This window comes from Salvelinus sp. IW2-2015, linkage group LG3 (genome assembly GCF_002910315.2).
Source record: "Salvelinus sp. IW2-2015 linkage group LG3, ASM291031v2, whole genome shotgun sequence".
Taxonomy (NCBI): domain Eukaryota; kingdom Metazoa; phylum Chordata; class Actinopteri; order Salmoniformes; family Salmonidae; genus Salvelinus; species Salvelinus sp. IW2-2015.
In genome coordinates, this window is record NC_036840.1 from 23,527,556 (window position 1) to 23,553,517 (window position 25,962).

The 25,962-nt window shown below is 43.0% G+C and overlaps 2 protein-coding genes across 2 annotated transcripts in view; one reads left to right on the forward strand and one right to left on the reverse strand.

The window, feature by feature from the left end:
- Positions 1 to 4,970: 4,970 nt before the first annotated feature.
- txnb (thioredoxin b) lies at positions 4,971 to 18,791 on the forward strand. Its single transcript, XM_023972220.2, has 5 exons — positions 4,971 to 5,334; positions 10,275 to 10,379; positions 16,316 to 16,381; positions 18,178 to 18,243; positions 18,405 to 18,791. The coding sequence occupies exons 1-5, from the start codon at positions 5,137 to 5,139 to the stop codon at positions 18,468 to 18,470; spliced, it is 501 nt and encodes a 166-aa protein (XP_023827988.2). The 5' UTR covers positions 4,971 to 5,136; the 3' UTR covers positions 18,471 to 18,791.
- Positions 18,792 to 19,655: 864 nt separating this feature from the next.
- svep1 (sushi, von Willebrand factor type A, EGF and pentraxin domain containing 1) overlaps positions 19,656 to 25,962 on the reverse strand; it is a 143,421-nt gene continuing 137,114 nt past the window's right edge. Inside the window, exons 45-47 of the mRNA XM_024011308.2 lie at positions 25,130 to 25,225; positions 21,307 to 21,400; positions 19,656 to 19,934 (exon numbers count right to left, since the gene is read on the reverse strand). Of these exons, the coding sequence (XP_023867076.2) occupies positions 19,904 to 19,934; positions 21,307 to 21,400; positions 25,130 to 25,225 (221 nt within the window). The 3' untranslated portion in view covers positions 19,656 to 19,903. The remainder of the gene's footprint in view (positions 19,935 to 21,306; positions 21,401 to 25,129; positions 25,226 to 25,962) is intronic.

The window sequence follows — 25,962 nt, forward strand, 5'->3', positions numbered from 1 at the left end:
TTTCTTCCTCACAAATATTGTAATTAATTCGGCAGAATATATCTTCACCCCATATGTATTGAAGGTAGTGCGATGTTACAGCTGTCTTTAGACATACAGTACATTAGGAAAGTATTCAGACCCCTTGAATTTTCCACATTTTGTTACAGCCTTACTCTAAAATGTATTATATTTTTTATTAATCTACACACAATACCCCATAATGACAAAAACACAGTTTTTGATTTTTTTTGCAAATGTATAAAAAATAAAATGATATCACAGTTATGTAAGTGTTCAGACCCTTTACTCAGTACTTTGTTGAAGCACCTTTGGCAGCGATTACAGTCTCAAGTCTTCTTGGGTATGACGCTACAGGTTTGGCACACTTTTATTTTGGGAGTTTCTCCCATTGTTCTCTACAGATCCTCTCAAGCTCTGTCAAGTTGGGGAGCGTCGTTGCACAGCTATTTTCAGTTCTCTCCAGAGATGTTCGATCGGGTTCAAGTCCGGGCTCTGGTAGGGCCACTCAAGGACATTCAGAAACTTGTCCCAAAGCCAATCCTGAGTTTTAGAAGTGCTTAGGGTCGTTGTCCTGTTGGAAGGTTAACCTTCGTCCCAGTCTGAGGTCCGGCGCGCCCTGGAGCAGGTTTTCATCAAGGATCTCGCTGTACTTTGCTCCGTTTATCTTTCCCTTGATCCTGACTAGTCTCCCAGTCCCTGCCACGGAAAAACATCCCCAGAGCATGATGCTGCCACCACCATGCTTCACAGTAGGGATGGTGCCAGGTTTCCTCCAGAGGTGACGCTTGGCATTCAGGCCAAAAGGTTCAAAATCTTGGTTTCATCAGACCAGATAATCATGTTTCTCATGGTCTGAGAGTCCTTTAGGTGCCTTTTGGCAAACTTCATGCGGGCCCTCATGTGCCTTTTACTGAGAAGTGTCTTCCGTCTGGTCATTCTACCATAAAGGCCGGATAGGTGGAGTGCTGCAGAGATTGTTGTCTTTCTAGAAGGTTCTCCCATCTCCACAGAGGAACTCTGTCAGAGTGACCATGCGGGTTCTTGGTCACCTCCCTGACCAAGGCCCTTCTCCCCCGATTGCTCAGTTGGCCGGACGACCAGCTTTAGGAAGAGTCTTGGTGGTTCCAAACTTATTCCATTTAATAATGATGGAGGCCATTGTGTTCTTGGGGACCTTCAATGCTGCAGACATTTTTTGGTACCCTTCCCCAGATCTGTGCCTTGACACAATCCAGTCTCGGAGCTCTACGGACAATTCCTTCATGATTACCTCCCCTACATCTGTCACTCCCCTTGGTTCTTTCTTCAGGCATTACTGACTCTGTTTCTGTTCCTGTGTCTCATGTCTTTACGCTACTCATGTTTCTTGTTTTGTTCCATGTTTCATTTATTTATTAAATTCACTCCCTGTAATTGCTTCCCGATTACGTTACAAGAATAAATTCAACCACACCTTTGTTTTATCACAAAGCCAGATAGCAACCTCTGTACAGTGAAGTCCAGAAAGCATATTGCATGTACAGTAAGAGACATGACCTACAGCATGGTCAAGCAAGTTAATGTTTCGGACCACTTAACGACAGAGTTACCGCAAGTTGCAAAGGAAACAGGAGCTGCCTCCACTATCCCAGCACCATTTCAACTTCAACATTTCAACATCATCAAATCAACTCTGCTTAGTCTAATACAGTGACAAACGGACTATCACTCTGTCGTACAGTACACATTTTGATTTGTTGTTGTCCTAAACCCTATTTGCACAGGACTAGTATTACTATAGTATTACTAACGTCGGTTATGTGCTGTAATTACTACTCCAGTATGTCAGTTTTTCCAGTGGATGATTCGGAAGGGATTAGTTTTTCCAAACTGCCCCTGTAATCATTTTTTTCCCTCATTCAAACTTGAATGTCATGAAGGAAGCGTGGAGGCTCTTCTGGGCGTGAAGATATTTCACATCTAGGAATATCCTAATATTGGCCTAATGGCCTTCAGTTCGAAGAAAGTCAAAGTCAAAGTAATAATGCATATCAATAGCCTAAAAACCATGACCTGTAACCTATGCAGACATTTAATTACAAGATGTATTTGGCAATTTATCAATTCATTGGTACAAAAAAAAAAAGTTGAGTTCAGGTCATTTTTATTTTCTATCAAATCGAGTCTCAAGTCATCAAATTTGAGTCCAAGTCGTGACACCTGTTAATCTTATTTCAGTCTTTGGGAGCTAGCTAGCTATATGTTCATCTTCATCAGACAGTAGCTCGCGTTTTCAATAGAGGCTGCATTTACGTTGTAGATATAAGCTGGCCATTGGCTGCATACATCACGAGGGGTATGTACGGGAGTTCTGATTGGTTCCAAGTTTAACATTTCGGCAAATTTGCCTGAGAAGAAAGTGTTTAAATATACTTTTTATGAGAAAATGTGCTAGAATTGTAGGTTTCAACAAATTTTTGTCATCATAAGAATGTTTTACTGTCAAATACAAAAGAAATCTGCTCCTCCTCCCTCGACAGGGATAGATCAACCACTATTTTCGGCTTCTGCCCATCAACTACTAATAGGACAAGGTTGTGTATTTGCAACCATTTCAGCAGGTTTCCGGAGTCGAGTCGACTCCTAAAACGTCTCGCTTTGCCTCTTCTTCTACTACTGTACTTGAGTGTCACGGCCCACCTACATTAACTTCCGGTAATACAAAATTGTGAAAAATTTAAATTACCCTGCTGCCAACAATTATCCCTCACAACAACAAAAAACAAACACCACCCCATTCCACTATTTAACCCTATCTAATCCTACTCCTCTTCTGGGAGGACAGAACACTACCACACAACACCCCCTGGAAATCTTCTGCAGTAAAACCTGTCAATCCCAAGCACTTCTCTGCAGCAGCCACCACAACCTATTTTCTGGGATTGTTATTTAAAAAAAAAAAATATTTCACCTTTATTTAACCAGGTAGGCAAGTTGAGAACAAGTTCTCATTTACAATTGCGACCTGACCAAGCTAAAGCAAAGCAGTTCGACACATACAACAACACAGAGTTACACATGGAGTAAAACAAACATACAGTCAATAATACAGTAGAAAAATAAGTCTATATACAATGTGAGCAAGTGAGGTGAGATAAGGGAGGTGAAGGCAAAAAAAAGGCCATGGTGGCGAAGTAAATACAATATAGCAAGTAAAACACTGGAATGGTAGATTTGCAGTGGAAGAATGTGCAAAGTAGAGATAGAAATAATGGGGTGCAAAGGAGCAAAATAAATAAATAAATAAATAAATACAGTAGGGAAAGAGCGTCTGCTAAATGACTTAAATGTAAATGTAAATGGAAAGAGGTAGTTGTTTGGGCCATATTATAGATGGGCTATGTACAGGTGCAGTAATCTGTGAGCTGCTCTGACAGCTGGTGCTTAAAGCTAGTGAGGGAGATAAGTGTTTCCAGTTTCAGAGATTTTTGTAGTTCGTTCCAGTCATTGGCAGCAGAGAACTGGAAGGAGAGGCGGCCAAAGGAAGAATTGGTTTTGGGGGTGACCAGAGAGATATACCTGCTGGAGCGCGTGCTACAGGTGGGTGCTGCTATGGTCACCAGCGAGCTGAGATAAGGGGGGACTTTACCTAGCAGGGTCTTGTAGCTGACCTGGAGCCAGTGGGTTTGGCGACYAGTATGAAGCGAGGGCCAGCCAACGAGAGCGTACAGGTCGCAGTGGTGGGTAGTATATGGGGCTTTGGTGACAAAACGGATGGCACTGTGATAGACTGCATCCAATTTATTGAGTAGGGTATTGGAGGCTATTTTGTAAATGACATCACCGAAGTTGAGGATTGGTAGGATGGTCAGTTTTACAAGGGTATGTTTGGCAGCATGAGTGAAGGATGCTTTGTTGCGGAATAGGAAGCCAATTCTAGATTTAACTTTGGATTGGAGATGTTTGATGTGAGTCTGGAAGGAGAGTTTACAGTCTAACCAGACACCTAGGTATTTGTAGTTGTCCACATATTCTAAGTCAGAGCCGTCCAGAGTAGTGATGTTGGACAGGCGGACAGGTGCAGGCAGCGATCGGTTGAAGAGCATGCATTTAGTTTTACTTGTATTTAAGAGCAATTGGAGGCCACGGAAGGAGAGTTGTATGGCATTGAAGCTCGCCTGGAGGGTTGTTAACACAGTGTCCAAAGAAGGGCCAGAAGTATACAGAATGGTGTCGATTTACATTTCATTTCTGCAGTACAGTTAATAAGAAACACACCTTACTGAAGCACATTATTCCCATCCCTCTCTATTTGTCTCTACGTACTCACAGGAATCCTCTCAGGATCCCTCACCCTGTACCCATCTTCCTCCTCTACCACTCTCTTCACTGCTTAAGCATACGACATTTTCTGTACTACTGTTACCCTGGCAACCTGCCTTTCTCTCACCTGACACCTCCGATCTCCAGACACAATTTACACACACACACACAACTTTCTCCACCGATACTTCACGTTCCTTCGTCTCATGCCCTCCTGCACACTTCTCGCCTCTTCCTCTCTTTTTACTTTCACACTTGACAAGCAAATCCTAATGCTGCGTTCACATACTAGTCTGAGGTAGGAAACTCGGAAATGTCTGACATGCTAACTGGTTCAATGCGGCACGTGTGTAACTACCAGTTAGAAAAGTCGGACATTTCCGAGTTTCTGCTTCCGATTAGTACATGAACGCTGCATAAATCCAGAGTCTGCGCATGCACTTTCCCAGCTCCAACGCTATTGGACACGCTATTGGACGCTTCTGAATCACCGGGTCTCTCAACCAATCCCATGCCCGTAGTAAACCAGGAATTTGTCAAGTCACGGTGACTTGTAAAATAAACGACTGTACATGTTGCCTAACTACACAACATGCATTATATTCATTAATCTCCCGTGGGCAGATGAGATTAAGTATTTATACTATACTGTTTCAAACCAAGTATGATCACTTTTGATTCATGTTAGGAAATATTATAAACTACCCCATCCACATGACACAAGTAATTTGCATACTTGATTTGCAGACTACACATAAAATATGAAAATTACATAAAACATTTAAACAACGACAATTTACGAGAATGTGTCCTATACATTGCATGTAGCAGATGCTAGAATATTTCTATGTATCATCCCGATCAAAAAGTTTGTTCATGCTTTGGCCTCGAAGGGCAGGGCTTATGAGCGGCGTTTATAAACCCAGCCCGTCAGTTTTTGTCACACTTCACCCAGGAAACTGCTTGCTTCTACAGGAGTGTGCTGTAACTTTGCGTACTGTCAACATGATTATTGTCATTGACGATAAGGTAAGACATATTCAGTTTGGTCGTTTTGAAACGTTTAGAGCATTTAGATTAGAGTGTTCCCGTCGCCGCGCCTCTCATCAAATGTTAATTCCTAGTTTACCGCTAACTAGCTGTTTGAATGTCATTTGTTATGGGTGTAAAATGGCACGTTGATGCCATTTTACACCCATAACACTAGCTACCTACCTAATGGCCAACGAAAAGTGTTCATCGCGATAGTTTGCGGGCTAAATAACTACATAGCTAGATCAAATGTTTTTGTTTGGGCGAAACGACCAAATTCACATCGAAATGGGAGTTGTAAATCTGTCACTCATTGAAAGCAACTCTAAAAAGCTTTAGATCCCTTGAATGTGTTCTATGCTTCCCTTTAAGTTTTCGCATCTTATACTTTCTGTTTTGTAGCCTACACCAGCTTCAAACAGGTGAAAATACAATATTTTTGGTTATAGGAAATATATTTCACAGCAGATGGTACAATGATTCTCTACACTAACGTTAGCTTGTTTTGTCACAAACTGAAATTAGGCAAACTAACAAACAAATAGGGGTTAGACCAGCTTTAATATTGCAGGTTGTCTCCATCAATGTAATTGTCTGCATCATTTCCAATCACTTCCAAATGGCTTGTGTTGAGTGATAGCCCAGGTTCCCACAGAGTTTTTATTTTCTGAGCCTGTGTGATGTAGATGTGAAATCTGAAACCACTTGCTGGGATGTCCCTCCTACCATTTCATTCCATCTTCTGTTTCCCCATCAACTCCTGGCTGAACCGCACATCGCAGAGTGGTTTCATAGCGGCAGCACATTTAGAGATCGATTTTTATAGCCATTCATCTAAAATAATTCAGATTAAAACAACACTTTATGTTTGTCATAGACTGACAAGATGAATATGAGATGAAAGGTGAGTTTCTAATGAGTTCAGGAAGCCAAGATCTGGGAGACGTTCACAGCGATGTTTGGCAGACCTTTTGATCAAGAGACCTGTAGAACATATGCACATTTTCTTTAACACTATACATACAAATATGCATTTTACAGTTAAGGAAGGTTAAATCTTAGTTAATCATTTTATAATTTGATTACACTAAACTCAGCAAAAAAAGAAACGTCCTCACTGTCAACTGCGTTTATTTTCAGCAAACTTAACATGTATAAACATAAGATTCACCAACTTAGACAAACTGAACAAGTTCCACAGAAATTTAATAATGTGTCCCTGAACAAAGGGGGGGTCAAAATCAAAAGTAACAGTCAGTATCTGGTGTGGCCACCAGCTGCATTAAGTAATGCAGTGCATCTCCTCCTCATGGACTGCCCCAGATTTGCCAGATTGAGATCCGGGCTCTTCTCTGGCCATCGCAGAACACTGACATTCCTGTCTTGCAGGAAATCACGCACAGAACGAGCAGTATGGCTGGTGGCGTTGTCATGCTGGAGGGTCATGTCAGGATAAGCCTGCAGGAAGAGTACCACATGAGGGAGGAGGATGTCTTCCCTGTAACGCGTTGCGATTACCTGCAATGACAACAAGCTCAGTCCGATGATGCTGTGACACACCGCCCCAGACCATGATGTACCCTCCACCTCCAAATCGATCCCGCTCCAGAGTACAGGCCTCGGTTTAATGCTCATTCCTTCGACAATAAACACGAATCCGACCATCACCCCTGGTGAGACAAAACTGTGACTCATCAGTGAATTGCACTTTTTACCAGTCCTGTCTGGTCCAGCGACGGTGGGTTTGTGCCCATAGGCGACGTTGTTGCCTGTGATGTCTGGTGAGGACCTGCCTTACAACAGGCCTACAAGCCCTCAGTCCAGCCTCTCTCAGCCTATTGCGGACAGTCTGAGCACTGATGGAGGGATTGTGCGTTTCTGGTGTAACTCAGGCAGTTGTTGCTATCCTGTACCTGTCCCGTAGTGTGATGTTCAGATGTAGCGATCCTGTGCAGGTGTTACACGTGGTCTGCCACTGCGAGGATGATCAGCTGTCCGTCCTGTCTCCCTGTAGCGCTGTCCTCATGCCTCCTTGCAGCATGCCGAAGGCATGTTCACGCAGATAAGTAGGGAGCCTGGGCATCTTTGGTGTTTTTCAGAGTCAGTAGAAAGGCCTCTTTAGTGTCCTATTTTCATAAATGTGACCTTAATTGACTACCGTCTGTAAGCTGTAGTGTCTTAACGACCGTTCTACAGGTGCATGTTCATTAATTGTTTGTGGTTCATTGAACAAGCATGGGAAACAGTTCAAACCCTTTACAATGAAGATCTGAAGTTATTTGGATTTTACAACTTATCTTTGAAAGACAGGGTCCTGAAAGGGATGTTTCTTTTTTTGCTGAGTTTTTATATTTAGAAAGCATGTAATTTCAAGCCTTATTTATGCAATTTTGTTCGATAGGAAAGGCATATCAAATGTAATTTTATCATATTTGTACTGTGTACTTCAGCTTGTGTCCTCAATTGACTACACCTCAGGAATTTATCAAGTGTTTTACCAGAAAAGTGAAATTTTTAACCTTTTGAGTATGCAGCATTACTAGTTTTTATTATGGTCCTCATGATAAATCATTACTCTTGGGGATTATGTAGATTAACCAGTTTAAATGTAGTAGGCACGCTTGCTTCACCATGTTTGTGCAAGCAGGCTAAGTAGAGCTAGGTATCAACAGCCAATCCAGTAGGGTCTGGAAACTATAGTGAGCTTTGATTGGTCAATAGTAAATCTGTCACGAGTATTTGCATAAAGTTCAGCTTTCCCCAACTTTGGTCATGCCGTATTCACGTCCCTCGCCAATGCTGGCATTGCCCAACGGTCCCTGCCCACTTTGATTTCTTCAATGAAAATGAATGGGCTTCTGTTGTTTCATAACCCCCAATGTGCTATGTGGATCTCTTGTGTAATGTAGAAGGTGTAAAATAAAGGCCTGAAACTAGATACTCCTATGCAAAATTCCCTTCTCTAGGAAGGCGGGGGGAAACTTCATGAATATTCATGATTCTCAACATAGAACCTGTCGGGTGATTGGTTGAGCCTTGAGTGAGTGTCACTCTGAGCCCTTACCGTAACACAAAATAAGGTGGCTGATTTCTCTCGCGTCTGATCTGAAACCAGTAGTAACTACAAATTTAAGTGACAGTTAATCTTGCTAGCTAGTTACATTGATTCAAATCAGCCATTTTCTTATAACAGCTCAGCTAATTCTCAAGGCTAGCTAACATTAGCTAGACTCGGAAGCTCATGGGGACATGCTAGGCTTCAGGAGCCTGCGGGTTAGATATGATTCCACCATGAGTGGCAACAAACGGCTACTATTCAACTCCTAGTTTATCCAGTGACCATCACATTTAGGATAGCTAGTTTGCTAGCTAGCATTCTGTCTCACTGGCCATGCAAGTATGATCATGGCTATAGTAGAAGGGACCATGCAGTAGCCAACTAGCTAGCTAATCGTGGATGCCAAGGGACCCAGCTATCTACACATAGCATGTGTGCCCATGAGCTGCCATGTTAGACATGATTACACCATGGACAACAATAACTGGCGAATAGTTAATTTTCAGACCTATTCAGCTTAGTTTATCCACTGACCACAACATTTTGCATACCCTACATACTGGTCTTAATGAGATGGGGGGGGGGGGGGACTGTCAATGTTCTCTTCTGCACTGTTAAACCAATCCAGTAAATGTGGAGGAGTAGTTGAGATGACGTGTCGCTTTGTTAACGCCAAAAGTGGAAGCTACGTCACAGGCTCTTTAAATTTTCCCTGAAAACCCGGAACACCTGGTTGTTGGGGACTGAGCAGAAGCTAGCCCTTGATCATGACTCTCAGTTCCATTTTACATTACACAAGTCATTGGAATAAGATGGCTGAGTTTTGTTAAGTCTGAACATCAACATGCATTGCTTGCGGTACAATGTTGGACGCATAAGGACCTTTCATATCAGCGAGCAATAATTTCCCAAAAAACATTACATTGACGCACACCTTTTTTATAGGCTTCGTGTTGCCACGCGGCCATATCTCCGTGTTCCAGCGAGTGTTTACTGAAGACTGATGGACCATCTGTGTTAATTAGCTATCTAGCATGCTCTGAACACCTGTGTGTGACGGAAGAAGGCTGACAAATGTGTTGTCACTGAAATACTCTCGGCTGCAAATGTGATGGAGACGGTTAAAACAGTGTGTTTTTTGCATTAATGACATTATTTTGACGTGATATGAAATGTAAATCCCTTTTACGTTTCTAGAACCGAATCGCAATTTAGAATCTAATCACACTTAGATGGAGTTTTTGGCTGCCAGAGCCAGTCTACCTCTGAATATATCATATTAGGTCCTTGGATCTAAAGGAGTAACGGTAGGCTCCTTGAGTACTTCTTTGTCTAGGCAGAGGCTAGTCTTTGATTTCAGTGTTGAGCAGATGGCATCTGACCCAGGCAGTATGGGTGGTGGTGTTTAAAATAAGCTACCAATCAAGGCTCCTGGTCCAGCCTCAAACGAGTTGACATATGAATTAGTGTGGGCTTTTAGTAGATTTTAAGACTCCCTTTGAGCAGATCCAGATCACAAGTCCTCTCCAATCGAGCCTGAGGAGCATCGATGGTCAATTACAAGTGTGTATGATAACTGTGAGAGCATAGGCAGTCGATTACTGATGTCTGTGGTGATGATCTTGACATGGGATGAATGAATGCCTTCAGAGGATTGACTAAATCACGATCTTGTGTGGTCTAAGATGCACAGACATTTGCTTAGTCTCCAGAGATGTGTGTTCTTTTTACTTTATTTTTGACTGTCATTGGTTAAGATGTGTCTTATTGTCCTGGCACTAAGCAAGGTCCTACTATCATGTTCCTGTCAACCAATAATGTATTCTATATTCTCCAATGTTTTGCCAATAACCTATTTATATACTCTATTGTTCTGTAGGATGGCTTTCTCAATGCCCTGACGGAAGCAGGAGACAAGCTGGTGGTAGTGGACTTCACAGCCACCTGGTGCGGCCCTTGCAAGAACATTGCTCCCTTCTTCAAAGTGAGTGGTCTACCAGCCTAGAGATATGTCTGCGCCTGAAATGGCGACCTACTACCTAGTACACTACTTTTGGAAAGGGTCCATAGGTCCACTATATAGGAAATAGGGTACCATTTCAGATACACTATATATACGAAAGTGTGTGTATATATATATGTGGACACCCCTTCAAATTAGTGGATTTGGCCATTTCAGCCACACCTGTTGCTGACAGGTGTTTAAAATCAAGCACATAGCCATGCAATCTCCATAGACAAACATTGACAGTAAAATGGCCCGTACTGAATAGCTCAGTGATTTTCAATGTGGCACCGTCATAGGATGCCACCTTTCCAAAAAGTCAGTCAAATTTCTGCCCTGCTAGAGCTGCCCCGGTCAACTGTGCGGTTATTGTGACGTGGAAAATTCTAGGAGCAGCAATGGTAGCCCTCACAAGCTCACAGAAAGGGACCCCCGAGTGCTGTAGCACGTACCAGTTGTTTGTCCTTGGTTGCAACACTCACTACCGAGTTCCTCTGGAAGCAAGCAGCGTCAGCACAATAACGTTTTGGGAGCTTCGTGAAATGGGTTTCCATGGCCTGAGCAGCCGTACACAAGCCTAAGATCACCATGCGCAATACCAAGTATCGGTTGGAGTGGCGTAAATCTCGCTGCCATTGGAGATATAATGGTTTGGGGCTCTCTTTCATGGTTCGGGCTAGGCCCCTTAGTTCCAGTGAAGGGACATTTTCACGCTAGATTATACAATGACATTCTGGACGATTCTGTGCTTCGAACTTTGGAAACCGTTTGGGAAGGCCATTTTTTGTTTCAGCATGAATACCCCCATGCACAAAGCGAGGTCATACAGAAATGGTTTGTTGAGATCGGTGTGGAAGAACTTGACTGGCCTGCACAGAGCCCTGACCTCAACCCCATCGAACACGTTTGGGATGAATTGGAACGCCAACTGCGAGCCAGGCCTAATCGCCCAACCTCACTAATGCTCTTGTGGCTGAATGGCAGCAAGTCCCCACAGCAATGTTCCAACATCTAGTGGAAACCTTCCCAGAAGAGTGTAGGCTGTTATAGCAGCAAAGGCGGGACCAACTCTATATGAATGCTCATGATTTTGGAATGAGGTGTTTGACGAGCAGGTGTATACACATTTTTGGTCATGTAGTGTGTCTATGGGTCCATGATGTGTCCCTAGGGTCAGTCAACCTCAAAAAGCTCAGATTATTTTGATACCCATCTCAGATTGTTAGAAAATATAAGATTAGCATTCCTGCAACATTATTTTGTTGAAATATCATAAATTAATCTAATTGCTTGCACCCAAATTGGCTTTTAAATATATTTTTTTATAGGATTCATATAATATTCAATAAATGTAGTACCGAAGATCTGATTCTGATAACGTTTTTTCTATTAATGAGTTAGACATGAGGAATCCAAATAAATGGTAAAAAGCCACCCAAGGACCCCCCCCCCTCCACGCCATTATTTGACCCCCCCCCAAGCCATTATCTTAAACATTAAAATGGACAATTTGGGTGTAATCAATTAACTAAACTTCTCAGATTATATTTCACATTTTATTTGTCACTTGCGCCGAATACAACAGGTGTAGTAGACCTTACAGGGAAATGCTTACTTATAAGGCCTTAACACTTATTTTTCTTAACTGTATTGTTGGTTAATTAAAGAGCAGCAGTAAAATAACATTAGCCAGGCTATATACAGGGGGTACCAGTACACAGTCAATGTGTGGGGGTACAGGTCAGTCGAGGTAATATGTAGGTAGTTATTAAAGTGACTACGCATAGATAAATAGTATGGGCCTCCCGAGTGGCGCAGTGGTCTAAGGCCACTAGAGATTCTGGGCTCGAGTCCAGGCTCTGTCGCAGCCGGCCGTGACCGGGAGACCCATGGGGCGGCGCAAAATTGGCCCCGCGTTGTCCGTGTTAGGGGAGGGTTTTGGCCAGGAGGGATGTCAATGTCCCATGGGTCTCCCAGTCACGGCCGTCTGCACTAGTGACTCCTGTGGCAGGCCGGGCGCAGTGCGCACTGATATGGTCGCCAGGTGTACGGTGTTTCTTCCCAACACATTGGTGCGGCTGGCTTCCCTGGTTAAGTGGTTGTTGTCAAGAAGCAGTGCGGCTTGATTGGGTAGTGTTTCGGAGGACGCATGGCTCTCGACCTTGGACTCCCGAGTCCGTACGGGAGTTGTAGCGATGGGACAAGACTAACGACCAACTGGATACCACGAAATTGTGGAGGAAAAAGGGAGTAGAAAATAAAGGGTAGCAGCAGTGTGAAAGAGGGGGGACAATGCAAATTGTCTGGGTAGCCATTTGATTTGCTGTTCAGGAGTCTTTTGGCATGGGGGTAGAAGCTGTTGAGAAGCCATTTGGACCTGGACTTGGTGCTCCAGTACCGCTTGCCATGCGGTAGCAGAGAGAACAGTCTATGACTAGGGTGGCTGGAGTCTTTGACTATTTTTAGGGCCTTCCTTTTACACCGCCTGGTATAGAGGTCCTGCATGGCAGGAAGCTTGTCCCCAGTGATGTATTGGGCCGTATGCCTTGTGGTCGGAGGCCGAGCAGTTGCCATACCAGGCAGTGACGCAACCAGTCAGGATGCTCTTGATGGTGCAGTTGTAGGCATTTTTGAGGATCTGAGGACCCATGACAAATCTTTTCTGTCTCCTGAGGGGGAATAGGCCTTTATACCCTCTTCACAACTGTCTTGAGGTGTTTGAACCATGATAGTTTGTTGGTGATGTGGACACCAAGGAACTTGAAGCTCTCAACCTGCTCCACTACAACCCCGTCGATGAGAATGGGAGCGTGCTCGGTACTCCTTTTCCTGTAGTCCACAATCATCACCTTTGTCTTGATCATGTTGAGGGAGAGGTTGTTATCCTGGCACCACACGGCCAGATCTCTGACCCCCCCTCCCTATAGGCTGTCTCGTTGTCGGTGATCAGGCCTACCACTGAGTTGTATGCAAACTTAATGATGGTGTTGGAGTCGTGCCTGCCCGTGCAGTCTTGAGTGAACAGGGAGTACAGGAGGGGACTGAGCACGCACCCCTGAGGGGCCCCCGTGTTGACGATCAGTGTGGTGGATGTGTTTCCTACCCTTACCACCTGGGCGGGGCCCGTCAGGAAGTCCAGGATCCAGTTGCAGAGGGAGGTGTTTAGTCCCAGGGTCCTTAGCTTAGTGATGCGCTTTGAGGGCACTATAGTGTTGAATCCTGGGCTGTAGTCAATTAGAATTCTCACATGTGTTCCTTTTGTCCAGGTGTGAATGGGCAGTGTGGATTGTGATTGAGATTGCGTCATCTGTTGATCTGTTGGGGCGGTATGCAAATTGGAGTGAGTCTAGTATTTCTGGGATAATGGTGTTGTGAGCCTTGACCAGCCTTTCGAAGCACTTCATGGCTACAGATGGGAGTACTACTGGTTGGTAGTCAGTTAGGCAGGTTACTTTTAGTGTTCTTGGGCACAGGGTTCTTGGGCACTAATACCAGCATGCTTGAAGCATGCTGGTATTAGACTCGGTCAGGGACAGGTTGAAAAATGTCAGTGAAGACACTTGCCAGTTGGTCAGTGCATGCTTGGAGTACGTGTTCTGGTAATCCATCAGGACCTGTGGCCTTGTGACTGTTGACCCTGTTTTAAAAGTCTGACTCATGTCGGCTGTGGCGGAGCGTGATCACAGTCGTCCGGAACAGCTGATGCGCGCATGCATGCTTTAGTGTTGCTTGCTTCGAAGCGAGCATAGAAGAGATTTAGCTTGTCTTGTAGGCATTGGACAGCTTGCGGCTGTGCTTCCTTTTTGTAGTCTGTAATAGTTTGCAAGCCCTGCCACATCCGATTAGCGTCGGACATGGTGTAGGAAAATGAAATCTTAGTTCCTGTATTGACACTTTGCCTGTTTGAAGGTTCGTTGGCGGGCATAGCGGGATTTCTTATAAGCTTCCGGGTTAGAGTCCCGCTCCTTGAAAGCGGTAGCTCTACACTAAAGCTCAGTGAGGATATTGCCTGTAATCCATGGCTTCTGTTTGGGGTATGTACACACGGTCACTGTGGGGACGACGTCATCGATGCACTTATTGATGAAGCCAGTGACTGATGTGGTGTACTCCTCAATGCCATTGGAAGAATCCCGGAACATATTCCAGTCTGTGCTAGCAAAACAGTCCTGTAGCTTAGCATCTGCGTCATCCGACGACTTTATTGACAGTCACTGGTGCTTCTTGCTTTTAGTTTCTGCTTGTAAGCAGGAATTAGGAGGATAGAATTATGGTCAGATTTGCCAAATGAAGGGTGAGGGAGAGCTTTGTACGCGTCTGTGAAGAAAAGGTGTTCTGGAGTTATTTTGTTTCTCTGGTTGCACTTTTAACATGCTGGTAGACATTTGTAAAAACGGATTTAAGTTTCCCTGTATTAAGTCCCCGGCCACTAGGAGCTCCGCCTCTGGATGAGCGTTTTCCTGTTTGCTTATGGTCTTATACAGCTCCATGAGTGCGGTCTTAGTGTCAACATCGGTTTGTGGTGGTAAATAGACAGCTACGAGGAATATCGATACTCTCTAGGTAGACAGTGTGGTCTACAGCTTATCATGAGATCCACTACCTCAGACGAGCAAAACCTTGAGACTTCCCCTCATGCACCAGCTGTTGTTTACAAATATACATAGACCGCCACCGCTTGTCTTACTAGAGGCTGCTGTTCTATGCTGCCGATACAGTGTATGTTATTCATGTCGTCATTCAGCCACGGCTCGATGAAACATAAGATATTACAGTTTTTAATGTCCTGTTGGTAGGATATTTGTGACTGTATTTTGTGAGTAAGCGCTGTCATATCTAAACCTCTTTTCAGTCATAGGAGACGGTGGCAGAAACATTATGTACAAAATAAGTAACAAATAACGCGACAAAACGCATAATTTGGTTAGGAGACAGTAAAACGGCAGCCATCTCCTCCGGCTCCATTTTTTTTTCAATAAAATGTTGTAGAAACGCATACGATTAGCGTTCCTAACTACAGAAATTATTTCTGAACAATCGGAGATGGTGGGTGTCATGGCTTGCAGAAATGACATGGCACAACCGCCTCTGCTAGTTGTAGCTGTCTGATGTTCTCCAGTGAGAGGCCTCATGCCAAGTGGGAGTTGTCTGAAGCGCTTGGTCTGAGCCAGAGAGATAATGGGAAAACCCTGGCTTGCATCCCAAATGCCACCCTATTCCCTACATAGTGCACTACTTTTGACCATAGTCCATATGGGCTCTGGTCAAAGTAGTGCCCTATATAGGGAATGGGGTGGCATTTGGAATACTGACCCTGTCTCTGACTGAGCCCTGTGTTGTCTTGGTGACCATCGGGAGAGCCTCCTCCAGGACTCAGCGCTTTGCGCTTATCATGTGAAGGACCCATAATATGATCTCTAACCAGAATGCTAATGAGCGATGGTGAATCAAAAGCCCACTGAGGATGTTGTTCAGTAAGGCGTAGCAAAATATTTTGAAATGAAACAGAAAACAAAAATGAGATTTCTATTAGACAACTCAAGTAGTTTCAGTCCATTTGAACACAACTTGGGGCTTTATGGCTTGGGGCAAAGTAAAGCATGTTCTCACCACTACCACAGCTGTAGATGTGATACTGCTGCCTGCAACTCATGTTACACTGACCCAAAAGATGCATTGTCACCTCTGAAACGTCTATTACATGGCACTAGTGGTAGTGTAAATCAAAAATCAAGTCCGCCACAAAAAACAATGGTGTGCGTCTTCTATCAATACCCCTTTTTGTATGTTATGTCTATGAACACGAGCTGTTATGCCCAAGTCAACTGGTTGAGACTATACAGTATTAGGCCTGTTTTTCCATTGATGTTTTGCTGACCCATGACCTTTAACCTCTGCTCTTTACTTCTGTACAGGGGATGTCGGAAAAACCAGAGAACAGTAACGTGGTTTTCCTCAAGGTGGACGTTGACGACGCAGCGGTGAGTCACACAGCAGTGTCATCTGAATAGAGATTAGGGGTGTGGACGCTTAAATGAATTTGGGAGCCTTTTAACGATTTTTAAGAAATCCCAAACTGAAAAACATTGAACTCTTCTCACCCGCGATGGACATGTCTATACTGTGGCCCTCCCCGCTCTCTCCATCCCTCGCTAGCTCGCTATGAACAATGGGAGTGTTTGTGTTGTAAGTACGGCAGCTAATCGCATAGATGGGATATATCTTGGTAATCTGTATCTCACAACGTGTTGTCTAGCAACGCATTGTATATTAAAGTGTAGGATTAGGCTATCAATGAGTATGGCTTGACTATTTCTGTCAAGCCATCTACGCATACATTGACGCATACATTCGTTAAATCCAACGTATGCGCCACACAATGCTCGGCAACTGCCTCTGCCACGGAATGCTGCAAGGCAAACTCGGTGTTCCATTGGAAATGAATGTACTTCTAGTGTACCAAAATGCAATGACGCTGTCTGTGTGATCGAGGCGTAAGATAGTCTTCATAGTGCCAGTGAATTAAATTCGAACATCACCAAATTCATAAATTTAGTCTTAAAATGTGCAATAAAAAGTTGTGCCTATAGCTTATTTAATGAAACCCTGGCTGGCTGTTGATGGCCTAGGTCGGGGCTCTCCAACCCTGTCCTTGGAGAGCTACCTTGTAGTTTAGAAAATTGTTTGGGCTTCAACCACAGTTGTAACTAACCAGATTATTATAATTCTTTTAAATTAAGCTCATCAACCTGTTAATTATTGAATCAGATGTGCTAGATTTAGGGTTGGAGTGAACCTACAGGATGGTAATGCTCCTCGAACAGTTTTGAAGAGCCCTACCCTAGGCAATAGATCGCAAAGCAGGGCATCACAGCTAAATGTTATTTTTCTGCTTGCAAATGCGGTTCAGCAGCTCAAATCAGCAGGATGGGAGGGGGCATAGTTATTAGGAAGGACGTCTACCATGGATCGCTAAAATATTAAGGATCACTTTTTTTCTTCTCTCTACAATTATAATATTGTGGGGACACATTTGGCAGCCAAGCAAGAGTTATCAGTGTAGTCAATTATCGTCTAGACATGGCGTTTTAGATATCTTCACGCCTACAATAAAAACCTCCAGGTTTCCGTCATGAGTCAAAATTCAGAATTACAGTTTGGAGAGTTGGGACTAATCCTGTGTGAATCGTCTTCCGGAATAACGCACATGCTTTGATAATTACATAACCAACGTCTCTAATACCCGTCCGAATAGGGCTATAACATGGCAAAGAATAGGCTCAGTGTAGAGTGCGCTTCAGAAATATCCAAGATTTTGAGTCGGCCAAGATTTTGTAAAGACGGGAAAGCAGAGACAGCTCTGCTAATGACCAACTAGTGGTGTATGATTTGGAGTCGTGCACCACTAGTTATACAGCTACTAATGACCCTGCTTTCCTGTCTCAGTTTTCAAGTGAAAGGTTATCGTTGTTTTGCAGGAAACTGGGGTTGCTATGGTTACATGGAGTCGCTTTGTGTAATGGTGGGGTTTTCCAAGACCTACTCGTTTGCTTGACTACAGGCTTGAGGCATTTTGCACAGTCAGTTAAGCTGGACAGGGTTGTCCTAACTAAGACCTTCCTTACTGGGTGTTACTCAACCACATGGATGTTGTTGTTTTTTATAGACTGACTGTTTTTGGACTACTACCTTATCAAAGCTCCTTATCCCCATGGATAAGGGGTTAATAAACACAAGGGTCTGTTTAAATCACCATTCATTCTCTCTGTTACTGTAGGATGTGGCCCAACACTGTGAAATCAAATGCATGCCAACGTTCCATTTCTACAAGAATGGGGAAAAGGTGGGTGTTTTCATGTATCTTTATGTGACTAAGACAATGTTAGATTTAGTACAGGCCTAGTAGTGCGGTATAGTGTTTATACTACTATGCTAGCCCATGATTTTGAACCATTGCTACAGTACATTGAAAGTGATTGTAAGTTCTCCTGGTGTCGTTCCCAGGTGGATGATTTTTCTGGGGCCAACCAAGCCACGCTGGAGGAGAAGGTCAAGGCCCTGAGGTCATGAGGCTAATGCTGCCACACACAGATGCTGTAGAAAAACAACCACCAACCATGTCTATAAAACATATTCCAACTCCCTCTCGATGGAAAGATTCCACAATCCAACATTCAGTAAAATCTTAATTATAGTTTTTTCTTAATTTTCAGACCAAATCATGCCTCTAAATCCTCCAGTGTATGAGTATTATGTTATTATTCATCTCAGGAGTTTCTCTTTAAAAGGACCATATTATAAACCCTGTTTTTAAATCTTAGAGCTATGTTGTATTGTTTATATTCTGTTGTGTGGGTGTGTTCAATAAATTAAGATTCATTCTGAAATTTGGTGTGAGTTCCCATGTTTTTTATGGATGAGTTAACGGACAAGGTGGGACACATACTGTAAGTGTTGCACTATGCATGCGGGTGTAGTCAATACTTGTATAGTTAATCTTCTAGATTAGAATTTTGAGTGCATGTGTGACATGTGGATGGTTTGTTTATAGCCTAGTGTTTCTGGATTTAGTAGGCGGCAGGTAGCCTAGAGGGTTTGGCCAGTACACAAAACATTGCTAGTTCAAATCCCCGAGGTGAAAAATCTGCTCTGCCCTTGAGCAAGGCACTTAACCCTAATTGCTCCAGGGTCACCGTCAATAATGAATCCCTTACCGTGACTCCACTCTCCGACGGTGTCTCTGGGGGAGTGAGATGTGCAACAGCAACAAATCTATTTCATGCCACTTTTTTTACAGATTACACTCTTGTACATGTTTGACAAAGGACAAACATAAGCATCCCCTATTTGATGGTATAACATTTATTTTAGAAGAAAAAGAAACGCACACCTATTTAGGCGAGGTGCTGGCTAGCGGAGTAAACTTAAAAATAAAGGAGAGCCGCACACTCTAGGAGCTCAGARGCAAAAATATTTAATTTACCAACGTTTTGACAGGCAAGCTGTCTTCAGGGTACATTTTATTTTAGAAATGTCTGTTTTGGCCTTAGATTCTATATGTTCGAAAGCATCATGTAATGCCTCATTTAGTAACTACAGTGGCGGGAGAGCCCATTAAGACTTCTAAATGACTATGGAATATTTACTCCCTCCTATGCATCTCAAGCACTATGGCTATTGACTAGAAGCACCATTAAAGTGAAGGGGAGGCTAATACACTAGGCTTGCATCTGAAAAAGGAGGGAATGGAACAGATTCTACTGTATTTTCTGCTTTAATAGAAATGTGAGAATAGTTTACACATTGGACAATCACAGTTTTTACACATACAAGTATATAGCAGCATATAGTTAATACTGTTGATTTTCTACATGAAAAAATACAGCTTTATTTTACAAAATGTATCGGGTTTTTTGAGAGGAGAGAATGCATGGTTTACAATTATGAAATAATTATACAAAACTCCCATTCGAGAGCAAGATCTTTCACGCTGAATGGACTTCTTAAAAATGGAAATATCCAGATTTTCTTTTTCTGTAAAGTAGAGAGAGAGAGAGAAAATTAGACTACAGCTTTTTTTAATGGCATTTTCAATTCCTTTTCCTTCTGGCCTGAGCTTTTAAATGGAGAACAACATTGCCATTAGCCAGTATAGATGTCCTATTGGTGCCCTCCTGTTTTGCGCTGACTGTTGTGGTTTAAAAAAGCCCCGTTGGCTGTTCTCCCCGTGAGAACGTAAGCTGCACAATGTCATCACAATAAATGGATAGCCCTACAGCGTAACTCAGCCAAGTGGTTTCTATGAGGACTCCGTGGAGTCGGAAGTGAGCGGTTTCTCACTCAATCAGTTATACCTGTCAGCCTTGAGTTTTACAGTACATTGGAACAGACTCCACAGCAGTGGGGGAAGCTATAGGAGGGCATGCTCATTGTAATGGCTGGTATGGATTAAATGGAACGGGGTCAAATGTGTTTTCCTATATCTTTGTGTTTGATTCCGTTCCATTAGTTCCATTCCAGCTGTTACAATGACTTCGTCATTCTATAGCTCCACCCACCAGCCTCCACTGCGCAACAGAGTTCCCATAACTGACTCCCAAAGCTGAGTTTTTACTTTAAAAAAAATAAGTAATATGTAGAGAATCCAAGAATCCACATTGTCAGGAAAAATTCCTGACCCTGTCTTTATCGATGTGGTCAGATGAGAAGAGCTTTCTGTTTTCGAGTGGTGCAGTCAGGTACTGTATATCACCTTCCAATTCATCTGACATGTGCTGAGTTAGTACTGGGCCTCTATCTCTATCCACCCACACCTTGACCCACCCCCAACAGAGGGAGAGCTGAGGTGAGAGACACCTGGGTTCAATTACTATTTGAAATCTTTCAAATACTTTGAGTGCTTGCTCTAGCCTGCCTAGAATGCCAGATGGGCGGGGTTGCAGTTTTGGGACTATTCTATTAGCCTTTAAGCCAGGCAATCAAGCACTGGTAAAGTATGTGAAATGATTTCTAATAGTATCTGAACCCAGGTCTGGTGAGTGCTCCTCTACCCCACACACATTACAGAGAGATTGTATAGTGCACTTTGAAATACTGTACTAGGGTGCGTCTCAAAATGATGACACAAACAAAGCCTGATTCAGGGAAAGTGGAGTACAAATTATTTCCTGGGAAATGTTGCTTTGTCATTCCATCCAGACTGGGGATACTCAAGCACACTTGTTCTGTGGTTGGTCTGATAGTACTAGTATGTGCAGGAAGTACAGTATTGTGTGAACATGCATGTGTTGATTGTCAGTTTGTGTGTAAATGTGAGAAGGGATTTGTGTGTGAGGATCTGTGAGGATGTACCAATGTTTGTAGTGTGAGTCTGTCTGTCTCTGTGTGTGTATGTTTGTCCTCTCACCTCGAGCAGTCGTGCCCGCTCCATCCTGGACTGCATTGACACCGGTTAGGCCTGATACACCTTCCACCATTCAGACAGGGCGACAAGCACACCGCTGTGAAAACACACGCACTGTCAAGACCTCTGTAAATCCTTCATTCAACACGAACATGCCACTTTATATAATGTTTACATACCCTACTCATCTCATATGTATATACTGTACTCTATACCATCTACTGCATCCTGCCTATGCCGTTCGGCCATCGCTCATCCATATATATATTTTATGTACATTATCTTATTCATTCCTTTACACTTGTGTGTATAAGGTAGTTGTTGTGAAATTGTTAGATATTACTGCATGGTCGGAACTAGAAGCACAAGCATTTCGCTACACTCACATTAACATCTGCTAACCATGTGCATGTGACAAATAAAATTTGATTTGATTTGAACAAGCTCTCACACACACACACACACATATTCAGTAAATGTTATCAGGATCTCAACTACAAGACTTCCTCATAATAAAACACGTTTCCTGGTAGAACCCTTATAGTCCGCCACAGTGGACGTGTCATAATACCCATAAAATCATGGAAATGGTTCCAATGATTTTTCCACCATAAAGTTTTCAAATGAAGACGTTTTCACCTGAGTAATCAATTACACAGGCGAAATGGGAATGCGGTCATCCCTCTGTGCAGCATGACTTGTGCTCACCCTTTTTCTAGGTACACTTACACTAGCCTCTGCATATGGAAAGGGTGCCTGTGACGAGACTTCCACTTTTGGATGTTAACAAGGCGACACTCTTAACTCCTCTTCCACATTTACTGAATTGGTTGAACAGTGCAGAAGATAACCTCCCCCGATAGTTTTTTTTTCTTCCCGTTGAAACCAGTGGAGAGGATCTACAGTTGAAGTCGGAAGTTTACATACACTTCGGTTGGAGTCATTAAAACTCTTAACCACTTCACAAATGTCTTGTTAACAAACTATAGTTTTGGCAAGTCGGTTAGGACATCTGTGTGCATGACACAAGTAATTTTTCCAACAATTGTTTACAGATGATTTCACTTATAATTCACTGTATCACAATTACAGTGGGTCAGAAGTTTACATACACATACACTAAGTTGACTGTGCCTTTAAACAACTTGGAAAATTCCAGAAAATGATGTCATAGCTTTAGAGTCAATTGGAGGTGTACCTGTGGATGTATTTCAAGGCCTACCTTCAAACTCAGTGCCTCTTTGCTTGACATCATAGGAAAATCTAAAGAAATCAGCCAAGACCTCAGAATTTCCAAATGCCTGAAGGTACCACGTTCATCTGTACAAACAATAGTACGCAAGTATAAACACCATGGGACCACGCAGCCGTCGTACCGCTCAGGAAGGAGATGCGTTCTGTCTCCCAGAGATGAATGTACTTTGGTGCGAAAAGTGCAAATCAATCCCAAAACAACAGCAAATTACCTTGTGAAGATGCTGTAGGAAACAGTTACAAAAGTATCTATATCCACAGTAAAACAGTCCTATATCGGCATAACCTGTAAGGCCGCTCAGCAAGGAAGAAGCCACTGCTCCAAAACCGCCATAAAAAAGCCAGACTACGGTTTGCAACTGCACATGGGGACAAAGATTGTGCTTTTTGGAGAAATGTCCTCTGGTCTGATAAAACAAAAATAGAATTGTTTGGCCATAATGACCATCGTTATGTTTGGAGGAAAAATGGGGAGGCTTGCAAGCCAAAGAACACCATCCCAACCGTGAAGCACGGCGGTGGCAGCATCATGTTGTGGGGGTGCTTTGCTGCAGGAGAGACTGGTGCACTTCACAAAATAGATGGCATCATGAGGTAGGAAAATTATGTGGATATATTGAAGCAACATCTCAAGACATCAGTCAGGAAGTTAAAGCTTGGTCGCAAATGGGTCTTCCAAATGGACAATGACCCCAAGCATACTTCCAAAGTTGTGGCAAAATGGTTTAAGGACGACAAAGTCAAGGTACTGGAGTGGCCATCACAAAGCCCTGACCTCAATCCTATAGAAAATTTGTGGGCAGAATTGAAAAAGCGTGTGCAAGCAAGGAGGCCTACAAACCTGACTCAGTTACACCAGCTCTGTCAGGAGGAATGGGCCAAAATTCACCCAACTTATTGTGGGAAGCTTGTGGAAGGCTACCCAAAACGTTTGACCCAAGTTAAACAATTTAAAGGCAATGCTACCAAATACTAATTGAGTGTATGTAAACTTCTGACCCACTGGGAATATGATGTATGAACTAAAAGCTGAAATAAATAATTCTCTCTACTATTATTCTGACATTTCACATTCTTAAAATAAAGTGGTGATCCTAACTGACCTAAGACAGGGAATTTTTACTAGGATTAAATGTCAGGAATTGTGATAAACTGAGTTTAAATGCATTTGGCTAAGGTGTATGTAAACTTCCGACTTCAACTGTATATGTAGTTTCAGGCGTTTTCTTTTACACCTGCTACGTTAAAATTACATGATCACTATTAGTAGTGTTTTCCACATTCATATTCTCCTGAGACGCATACCAAAACTACATCCACACAGAAAGAGGACATGAGCAAAGATGCAATGGCAAAGAAGAGACATTAGTTTCTTGGTTTCAGTATTAACCAGATCCACATTGAGAGGATGATGTCATTGTGTGTGGAAAAACCAAAGCACAGTAACATACTGTAGAGCAGACGTTGTGATGTCGCCACTCGCTGACAATGCCTTAGTAATTGCCCCTCAGGAATTGATACAGTTGAATAGAATTTAACAGTAAGCCTAACAATCAGAGAGGTAGTCTGTTTCTACAGGACAGGGTCAGGTTTCTGTCCATGCTTCTATGATGATTGCAGCGTTTGCTTTGGGCTCTGTTAAGGAACAATGACTTTCACCGCAAACGCATTGGTTTTCATGGACGCAGCATTACCGCTGCAACAGTAGCTTACAGTATGACTCACACTGACACAGACCGAATGGGTGGATAAGTACCTCTGATCATTAATTAATTCTCTCCCTGATGTCATCAACACTTAAAAATCAGTTTCTCACCAATCATTACCAACCTATAACAATATTCAATATCTTTTAGACAGATGTCTTAAGTCAGCAAATAAGTCCTATTACAGAAAGTCAATTTTAAGAAAAACGTTTAAAGAAAAATCTTAGTTATTTCAGGCTACACTTTTGTCACATTTGAGACATCTCAAAGTAAGTTGAGTTTCATGCTTTTTGCTTCACTGCTTTTATCAGTGACATCCTGTTGACATTCTGTACAGTATCTAACACTATCTCCTATCGCCATAGAGGCAACAAGATAATATTTTCCATACAAATGTCTTATCAAACATTCCATACAAGTTAAGGCCCCCTACAGAAAGTCAATGGGAGACATCACAAAGTGGTAGGGAAACCTCAGGTGAGCAAGTATATAAGGGGAGGACCTGTCTTACGTCACTGAGCTCCTCACACACACTCACTGAAACACACACACACTCACTGAAACACACACACACTCACTGAAACACACCACACACACTCACACACACACACACACACACACACACACACACACACACACACACACACACACACACACACACACACACACACACACACACACACACACACACACACAACACACACACACACACACACACACACAACACACACACCACACACCACACACACACACACACACACACACACACCACACACACACACACACACACACAACACACACACACACACAACAGAGAGAGCACATACACACACAGCACATACAGTACACAGCACATACACACTCACCGCTGTGGCAGCGCGTCCCCATCCAGCCCGTGGGACACTCACACTGATAGGGCGCCACACACCTCCCACCGTTCAGACACGGCAGGATGCAGATCGCTGTGATTTGATTGGACAAACAGAAACAGAAAGTCATCATCATTTGTCCTTCACCTCACTGACTAGGCCTATGGGGTCGTTCACCACAGGCAAGCTGTGTCAAAAGAGCAGCCTTCTCTCTGGCTACGTCCAAAATGGCACCCTATTCCTTATATAGTGTACTACCCTACTGAATAGAAATATAAACGCAACATGTAAAGTGTTGGTCATATGTTTCATGAGCTGAAATAAAGATCCCAGAAATGTTCCATATACACAAAAAGCTTTTTATTATTTTTATGCACAAATTTGTTTACATCCCTGTTAGTGTGCATTTCTCATTTCCCAAGATAATCCATCCACTTTACAAGTGTGGCATATCAAGAAGCTGATTAAACAGCATGACCATTACACAGGTGCACCTTGTGCTGGGACAATAAAAGGCTACTCTAAAATGTGCAATTCTGTCACACAACACAATGCCACAGATGTCTCAAGTTTTGAGGAAGCGTGCAATTGGCATGTTGACTACAGGAATGTCCACCAAAGCTGTTGGTAGGGAATGGAATGTTAATTTCTCTACCATAATTAATCTTCAACATCGTTTTAGAGAATTTGTCAGTACGTCCAACCGGCCTCACAACCGCAGACCACGTGTAACCACGCCAGCCCAGAACCTCCACATCTTGCTTCTTCACCTGCGGGATTGTATAAGACCAGCCACCTGGACAGCTGATGTCGGTTTGCACAACTGAAGA

Bases quoted from the DNA above. Each gene is read 5' to 3' on its own strand.
- txnb (XM_023972220.2), top strand. From the start codon at position 5,137: ATGCTAGAATATTTCTATGTATCATCCCGATCAAAAAGTTTGTTCATG. The intron at 16,382-18,177 runs GTGAGTCACACA...CTGTTACTGTAG, and splicing joins TGGACGTTGACGACGCAGCG to GATGTGGCCCAACACTGTGA. The intron at 18,244-18,404 runs GTGGGTGTTTTC...TGTCGTTCCCAG, and splicing joins TCTACAAGAATGGGGAAAAG to GTGGATGATTTTTCTGGGGC.